The sequence below is a fragment of the Amblyomma mixtum genome, chromosome 1 (assembly GCF_055824585.1).
Source record: "Amblyomma mixtum isolate Tamu chromosome 1, ASM5582458v1, whole genome shotgun sequence".
NCBI lineage: Eukaryota > Metazoa > Arthropoda > Arachnida > Ixodida > Ixodidae > Amblyomma > Amblyomma mixtum.
Genome location: NC_143012.1, coordinates 61,215,109 through 61,224,207, shown reverse-complemented (window position 1 = coordinate 61,224,207; position 9,099 = coordinate 61,215,109). Strand labels below are relative to the sequence as shown.

General features: G+C 50.7%; 1 protein-coding gene across 1 annotated transcript; it reads right to left on the bottom strand.

Moving 5' to 3' along the window:
- Positions 1 to 3,976: 3,976 nt before the first annotated feature.
- LOC149366447 (putative ATP-dependent RNA helicase DDX5) lies at positions 3,977 to 5,662 on the bottom strand. The gene has a single exon (XM_089559204.1). It carries the CDS (start codon positions 5,660 to 5,662, stop codon positions 3,977 to 3,979), a length of 1,686 nt encoding a protein of 561 aa, XP_089415330.1.
- Between the last annotated feature and the right edge of the window lie 3,437 nt (positions 5,663 to 9,099).

The window sequence follows — 9,099 nt, the reverse complement described above, 5'->3', positions numbered from 1 at the left end:
TTAGACTGTGCCTTCCGGAGATTCCTACAGGGAAGATGCCTTCGATGTCAGCTGCCGAGAAACATGAGCTTCGAATGAATAGTGATGTCTTTAGAAGCACAGAGGGGCGCTCTGCACGATATCGACATTAGCAGATGTTTGCACCGTAGCATTTTGCTCTTTCGCTGCCAGCCTGTAACACCTCCTGGATAGTTCCGGGAATAGCGTGCTCGTCATCTATCAGCAGCTTTGGCAATCGAGTCGGGGTTGTGCTTCATTCTTTGTGCGATGGATAAATGCACCTGCCGAAGAAATAAGACGGCTTGCGCTTGGGCCTCCTTGCCTAATGAAGGATTCCAGCGGAGACTCATCGTTCTTTCTCTTACGCGACAAATTTCTCTGGCCTCACGTTGTGAACAATCGAGCATAAAGCATTCTTAGTTCTTCCTGAACATAAAGGATAGCTCGAGGGTTTTGCTCTCATCTGAGCTTACAAACGGGCGAAATGTAACGAGCGCACAGTATCGAAAATCGATCCTGCAATGAACGCCCAAATTTTATCGAATTTTTAAACAATCCAACAAAATGTCAATCTCCAACGGGCATCAGTACAAGGATGTGTTGCCCAAAGTGTTGCTGGAAGAAGATTGTTCTCTGGGAAAGGATAAGCGCTATCATCTCCTTTTACGACGGTTCAATACCAACGTCGCGCACAAATTTTGATGTTGTCAGGGTTGAACCAGCGGAACACAGACGCAGGACAAGAAAAAAGAGGTACACACACCACACCACTGGACTTGCAACTGATTTATTTCGAAGAAAACCATCACATTTAAAGGTGTCCCTGCGCAAGCGCACACTCTGGATGATGGGAACAACTGTATTAAGATAAAAGAAAGTTATATTCTTTATCCGTGATAAAAACCGAGGGATCGCTGACACACTTCTCCTTGTTTTTCCTGATTAGAAAGGCTTCAAGAATTTCACGCTCTCGTCTTGTTTTCCCCCGACCGATAATGCTCGTGCGGTGAAGCAAAGGAGAACATCCTTCGCATACCTTAACATGCAAGGCTAAATTGCTTCCAGTGCCTCAATTGAACGTTGTTCGGTGCTGCCTCAGACGTTCATTGATGCACTCTCCGGTTTTCCCGATGTAGGTTTTCCCACAGGACAATGGGATGCAGTACACCACCCCTACTTCACACGAAGTGAACCTCGTTTGGTGCTTGGTTTTACAGGTCCCCTTTTTCTGCGGACCACCAGAAATATGGGCGCACAAAGCAGACAGTTTTCCGGGGGCAGAAAAAACCGTAGTGACACCGAATTTTTGTGCCACTTTTTTTAGACCATGCGATGTCTTGTGGCAGTAAGGAAGCACTTCAATCTTCTTCCTGTTCTCTTGCGATGGACTTGCAGACTTAGCCGACAGTTTCTTCATCTTATTCCCCAGTGATTCACCCCCCGCAAGCAAAACCGACGGGGGAAACCAAGAATCCGACAACCGCGCGACCTGCTCGGCCAGACTTTGCTGCATGACATGTGGGCAACTTTTCTTGAGAGCGTTCGAAAACCACAAATTTGCGATGCTGCGTTTCACCAGCTTCGAATGAGCCGATGCATATGGCAAAAGCGACTTTTTAGTCCTGGGCGCATATTTCCAACACACGTGCCCGTCGGGTAAAAAACTCAATTCTAAATCAAGGAACCTAATGGTCTTGTCAGAAGGAATCCCTTTGGTAAAAGCCAAGTTGTCAGAGCATGCGCTAAAAACATTTAAAAGCTGGTCTGCCACAAGAGTGAGCTGGTCAGTTTCATTTAATTTTAAAATGACTAGAAAATCGTCCACATATCTGAAAACCCTAATAACACGTGTGTCTTGAATAGAATCCTGTAGAATCGAGTCAATTTTTGCTAAAAAAAATGTCACAGAGAACTGGCGCTACACACGAGCCAACGCAGATACCTCGGTTTTGCACCACGTACTTGCTATCATATTGAACAATTGTCGAATTTAAATACACCTTCAACAGCTCAAGGAAAGATTCCAGAGATATGCCACACTTATTCTGGAAGGAAATTGTCCCGGTTCTTTCAATTAATTCGCGTACAGCACAAAAGAGTTCATCATGCGGAACAGAGTAAAACAAGTCCACAATGTCCAAAGAGAAGGCTGCATTGGCACCGGGAAAACCGGAACAGAGGCATTCTACCAGGTTCAGTGAGCTCTTCACCCTAAGGGGATCCGTAGGCACCAGACCCTCGAAGGAAACCTTGAGGTAGTTGGAGACGACTTTTTGCCAAGACCCTTCTTCTGTAACGATGGCACTGAACGGATAACCAGGCTTATGAGTTTTAGCGCTGAAGAACACCCGCAGGACGTCTTGATCCCTCTTCCGAACTTCTTCTTCCAGGCGACGCAAGTTCAGCCGATTTAACAGCCCCAATGCCAGAGCCTTAGCCTTTCGTGGTTTTAAGTCTGAATTCCTGAAGTTCTCGATAGCCTCGGCGGCTTTTGTCTTAAAAAGTGAAGAAGGCAAAACCACGAACCCTCCTTCCTTATCTGCTTGCAGAAGGCTGAGGCCCTCCTGCGGGAAATGGTTGACAAAGGGGCGAAGATCTTGCTTCTTTTATGTCGGCTAGGCCAAATCCGTGCAAGACAGCCTACTCCCTCCGAGACGCAGTGACTGTTCTTCTCAGGTGGTGCCTTTCCAGCAATACTGTGCACAGCTGCCAGAAGTTCATGCTTTCGAATCTGCGGCTCCTGGGCGTACTTAGGGCCCAGCTTCAGTAGGTTGTCGAACTCCGATGGAAGGGAGGCTCCTTCTAGGTACGTCACAGCTGTCCTTGTTTCAGGCTGACACTTTTTCTTGGGCAAATGTCGCCGAAGGTCGTTCCAGCAGGTCTCCGTAAGTAGGGATGCTAGGCGGAGATGTTCACGAAGCCTGCTAGAAGCCGCCCAGGGATTCCCGATCTGAAGGCAGGCATGCCGCAGCCAATCCCGCAGGTGTCTGACCTGCCGATATAGCTCCGACTTCAGTATTCTACAGACACGCTTCCAGTGGCCTGAAGACGGTGGCAGAGGGCCGAAAAGCTGGCACACTTCCAATGGCGGAAATCCGCTTTTTAGACAATGAGACAAAATTTTTGCCTTACATGTAGTCAGAGCAATGGCGCTGACGCAGGAAGATAAAACACCCGAAGATGCTTGAACACGAAGAAAAGGGCCCAGAGTAGAAGAATAATAGTTCTGGAGCGTAAATTGCTGGGCTAGTTGGTTCATAATGTTGTCAGGGTTGAACCAGCGGAACACAGACGCAGGACAAGAAAAAGGAGGTACACACACCACACCGCTGGACTTGCAACTGATTTATTTCGAAGAAAACCACCAGATTTAAAGGTTTCCCTGTGCAAGCGCACACTCTGGATGATGGGAACAACTGTATTAAGATAAAAGAAAGTTATATTCTTGATCCGTGATCCGTGCATTGGTGCATCAATGAACGTCTGAGGCAGCACCGAACAACGTTCAATTCAGGCACTGGAAGCAATTTAGCCTTGCATGTTAAGGTATGCGAAGGATGTTCTCCTTTGCTTCACCGCACGAGCATTATCGGTCGGGGGAAATCAAGACGAGAGCGTGAAATTCTTGAAGCGTTTCTAATCAGGAAAAACAAGGAGAAGTGTGTCAGCGATCCCTCGGTTTTTATCACGGATAAAGAATATAACTTTCTTTTATCTTAATACAGTTGTTCCCATCATCCCGAGTGTGCGCTTGCGCAGGGAAGCCTTTAAATGTGGTGGTTTTCTTCGAAATAAATCAGTTGGAAGTCCAGCGGTGTGGTGTGTGTACCTCCTTTTTCTTGTCCGGCGTCTGTGTTCCGCTGGTTCAACCCTGACAACATTATGAACCAACTAGCCCAGCAATTTACGCTCCTGAACAAATTTTGAAGTGCCACTGCCACTTGAGTTCTTCAGGCAGCCAATACACAGCGAAGAATCACTGGTGGCAGTCCAGAGCAGGTGACCTTCCCGACGGCACCTTCCTCTCGGCAATGTTGAGGACGTCACGCGGAATGTCCTGTTCGGCATCGCTCAATATCGAAATCATCTTCTTGGCTTGGCAGCTGTCGGAGGGCGCTAGGAAAGTGTAGGCTTTACCGGAACCGTCGACGCGAGCGGCGTATTTGATTCGCTGAATGTACTCTTTTCTGGCGGGGCGGTCGTAGTTCACCACGAAACGCACGTCGTCCGCGGCCAGACCGCACACTGCCTCGCAGGTTGTCACCAGAATGGGCACACTGCGGAGTCTAAATGCCTCCAATGCCCAGCGGCGCTCCTGTTCTTTCTTCTTCATGTGGACACCAACGGCAAGCCAGTTATGGTCGTGCATCTTGACCACCAGGTCGTCCACTGTCTGCCTCGCTTCCACAAACACGACTACTTTGTCCCTTTCATCACAGAGTATGTCCTGGAAGAGGGTGATGAGTGCATTGTCTCTTTCGTCCTCCTCGCAGACCAAGACCACGTGCTGTACTCGGTGCAACTGACATTCCAGGGACGTCCCGAATCTGACCGTCACGTGATCCGTGAGCAGTATTTCGCTGAGGTCGTCCATGTCCGCTGCCCACGAGGTGACCCACATGTGCGTCTGGCGATCCGGCCGGATGTGTTTTGCAATGGTGCGAAGCTGCTTCTCCAGGCCCATCGCCACCATGCGGTCCGCACCATCAACGACCAGGTAGGAGCAACGGCTCAGGTCCACGTACCTATCCTCCATGAAGCTCACAAGGCGGGCAGGAGTAGCAATGCAGATCTGTGCGCCTTTCTTCAGCTGCTCGAGCTGCGGTGTTTTCGGGAGGCCCGATAAAAGACACATAGCTCGAATGCGCGTGTACTTCTCGATGTTAAGGACTGCTTGCTCAATCCCTCGGGCCGACTCCCGGGTAGCTGCCAGCACAAGCACTATAGGTCCGTCGCCGGGCTTAAAGGGATACTGATAGTGGATGTGAACGATGGCGGGCAGGAGGTAGCCCATTGTCCTTCTCTCAGCTTCGTTGTTGACAATAGCGAGAAGGTCCCTGCCGCTTTGCGCTACTGGCCAGCACTGGCCGTGGAGCCCGCTGAGTGGGTCGAACCCTATTGCCTGGGCGGCTTCCATCAGATGTTTGGGGAAGCCAGCCTCCTCGATGTTCAGAATAGGCTTCGGCACGCCACGGCCTCTTACCGCGATGTCATTGGCGTCACGGTAGGCGTCGACTTCGACGGGTGACCGCAGTGATGTGTTCAAATGCTCCCGATAAGCCTTCTTAATTAAGGGTAACAGTTCTAGGCGCTTCCAGTCTGGAGAACGGAGCCTCCGAGCACCCTCTCCTTGGATGGACCCTGCTGGAATACCCTCTCCTCTCCCGACTGTCAGGTTGACTTCTCCAGCAAACTCATCGGCTTGCCCTTGACCGGGGCCAATTACAGCGTTTTGGGGCGCCATGCCGGCATCTCCTTCGTTGAGCCCGTGTAGTGCGACCATCCAGTTGTTTCCGTGAAACTGTTGCCCGAACAGGCCAGCGTTGAACAGTTGATGGGGCAGGCCTTGGTTGATGTTGTGGACCATGTTGAGAGCTCTGTTCAACGAATGCACGGCATCAATGGTGTCCTGCGCGAGGGGCTGATTTTGGTGACCAAACATCTCGCCTGCGGTAGCGTTGTGTTCCTGTCGTAGTCGCTATTGGTTCCGCCGACGGCTGCCCTTCCTCAGCTGCCTTCGCCCTCTTCTTCGGCGAACTCTATTCCACGCATAACCGCAGGGATGTCAAAGGTATTTAACTCGTCCGATACTGTGTTCCTTACGAGGAAAACCCAAGAAATTTGAACGACATAACGAGGCGAAAACCAGACGGTGAAAGAAAAAACACCAGAAGTCATGACGGTGATTGGAGTAGGTATAATGCGAAAAGAAACAACTCCGTGCTGGCGTTGCGATCAGCGCGAGTCCTGACAAAGACGAAAAGCGTACACTGGTTAACATTCAGAGTCTTGTGGCGATGATGATGATGATGATGGTGATGGTGATGTCCTCAGGCTTAATGGCACATATCCACAGCGGGGGATTGGCCAGGGTGCATAGCTGATACAAACGCACTCGTGTACAGGGAATGTGATATTTTGATTTGAGTACATAGAACACTTTTTCCTTTCCTGCCGGCGGTTCGCTGCTCTCCGTAGAATTTACTTGGAGATCCCCCTCGCTCGACTCGGGCTTCCTCTATCTCTTCCGATTCTCCTATCCTTCGGGGCAAGCGCGAAGGGATATGCCCTGAAACCAGTGTGCGATTATATTTATGATTATATAATTTCATCTGGTAGATTCCTCTTTTAGAATGCGAATTCACTACTTTTCGTTTTCCGTATTTTTTGTTTTGTACAAATTCTAGCTCTACGTCCCAAAATTATCAAAATGCTCCATTGCTTGTACATGTGTGCGTTTGTATCCGCTATGCACCCTAGCCAATCCACCGCCGTGGGTATGTGCCATTCAGCCTGAGGACATCATCATCATCATTATCATTCAGAGCTTGAGAGCGTGAGCTGCCCTTCCTACTGCTGATCCCTGTCGTCCCTGTTGGTGCTTCTGTTTCACGGCCTGCCTGTGCGTCTTCTGGCCTCTCTTCAAATTTTGGTGAGGCCGTCCCCAGAGTGGGGGATTTGGCCAAATTTTCCCCTCCTTTGGATGTAGGTTCCAATGCTCTGTAGGCTTACCGCCATGGCTATGTCTTCCCCGGGCTCAGGTCCGGTAACCTGGTTGACCAGTTTGCGGGCTGAAAATATGCCGCTAACGTCTTTCGGTCCAAACGATGTCAAGCTTATCCCTGTGCCACTGGTCCCTGCAGGAGATGGTGTAATTAAAATAAAAGAAATGACAGTGGCTTTTCTCCAGTACGAGCTGCAGTTATGCTTTGTTTGACGTCATGGCTGTCGCAGTTCGCACAATGCACTGGGAGCATCAAGATAACGGTGTAGGCAAGCGCGTTATATAGCCCTCCTTGCACATGCGTAGTAACTGTTGTGAACACGCGGCTGCAACGAATGGTCAAACGGTGGCGAGGAGGCGAGCGCGCCGTCGTAGCGGCGGTGAGGAGGCGGCGCACATGCGCAGTAGCGCGTGGCTGCGCCGAAAGGTCAGGCGGCGGAGTCGGCGCGGTGGCGGCTACGGCCACCTGCGCCGCGCGTGACGTCACTCGGTTTCCCGCATGCGCAGCTGTGGCAAATCTTGGCTCCGACGGCTCACGCGAAGCGCGGCTGTGGTGCGGGTAGTGAAGCTTTTCGCTTCAAAACTCTCGAATCATCCAGAAGCAGCTAAAGACAGCGACCAGCCGCTGTCTTGAGATTTTGGAGGTGCGACCATTTGGCAAGAGAGGAATTCTGTGCAAATCGGCTGACTTGGATTGTGTTTCCGATTTCCTGCAGTGCGCCTCTTTCGCCTCACCACCGGTGAAAGTGTTTATTCCTGAGCAACTCAATTGCCTCCGTAAAATGAATTATCCGCGGGGTGGATCCTTACGCTACACCAGGGGAAGTTCTTGCAGACTTACATGACGCCGGTGTTGGCATCCTGTCAGTTTACCGCTGCAGCAGAGAGGCTGGAGGCTCTCGTATACCAACTGAGTCGGTGACTGCAACATTTGCAGGGTCCTCTAGTCCATCCGAGATCAAAGTTTGGCCTATTGTTTGGAGACGCCGTAGTGAAGGGCTCCAGAAATTTCGACCACCTGCGGTTCTTTAACGTCGAAATTTCCAGAGACCTTCACTACGGCGTCTCTCATAGCCTGAGTCGCGTTGGGACGCTAAGCGCCATAAAACCGAACCAGATATGTACAGCGGATGACCAGAGGATCATACCGCGCCGGACCGACTAATACGTCCAAATGAGTGAATCCGCAGGACTTCCGCCAGTTCGCGAGTGATGGACGTCTAAAAGCGAAAGTCTGCAGGACCTCCCGCCGATCCAACTCGCACAAAAGTGATCTGGGCTGCTGGCCACCAGGGTCTACGAGGCAATGAGGCCGCTGATGCGGCCGCCAGAGCGCTCACACACCGGGCTCCTCATCCTAGCTCTCCTGGCTCAGAAGCTCATAAACCGCTTCTGCGGTTCCGCGAAATCCTAATTCATTATTGCGACAGCCACCGTCTCTACCCGGCATCTGCCAAGGGGCTGAGTAAGGCGGAGGAGCGAACTCTGCGGCGCCTGCAGACAGGAACTCTTCTCTGTCCTTCCATAGCAAAACACTTCGATCCGAACACAGATGGGCGCTGCCCGCACTGTTCAGAGATCTGCGATATCTTTCACATGGTGTGGGCATGTACTCAAAATCCCCACCTTCCCCCTTCCCCCACCCCCACCCGAGAGGCATGGGAGACTGCCCTCCTCAACTGCTCCACACTGGAGTCCCAAAGGGCTCTAGTAAAGCGGGCGCGAGACGGGGCCTCGTCGTGCGGTGTCCCGGACTAAGGATACCGACCATGCAAGCAGGGTTTTTTGACCCTCAAACTTTCTTTGAATATTAAAGTTTTTCACCACCACCACCACCGATGGTTTACTACCAGTGGACTTTGCTAATTTCCGATTATGGACATTAGGTGTACGACCGTTGGACATATCAGTACCTTTGACATTTTTCAAGTGCATATGTACGAGTTTTCATTGTCAAACGAACATTTACATGCTTTAAATATAAACCTAGCTCTGCAACCATACAGTTTCTACACATTCAAATAATTCAAAACGCGCTGTTACAAACGGGCCGGCGCCTGGCGGACGCCTGCCAACGGGTCGCGTGTTCGCCAAATGCAGCCGGTACAGCCAGCGAAGACAGCGCCGCCCACCGGCAGGTAGCAGCCACCGTTAAGGCTGGTTATAAATATTCTTTCAGAACGACGGCTTGACATCGCTGCTATGGCGCAGTGCATTAGAGGCACGTGTTGCGCATGAAAGGTCAGCCGTTCGACTCCGCTCTCTGTACTGTAATTTTATTGTTTTTTTTTATTTCATTTTTTAATTTTTTTCCCTTTTAGGTCGCAAATCGTGATGCTTAGTGGCATATAACGCCGTTTACGATTTTCAAAACA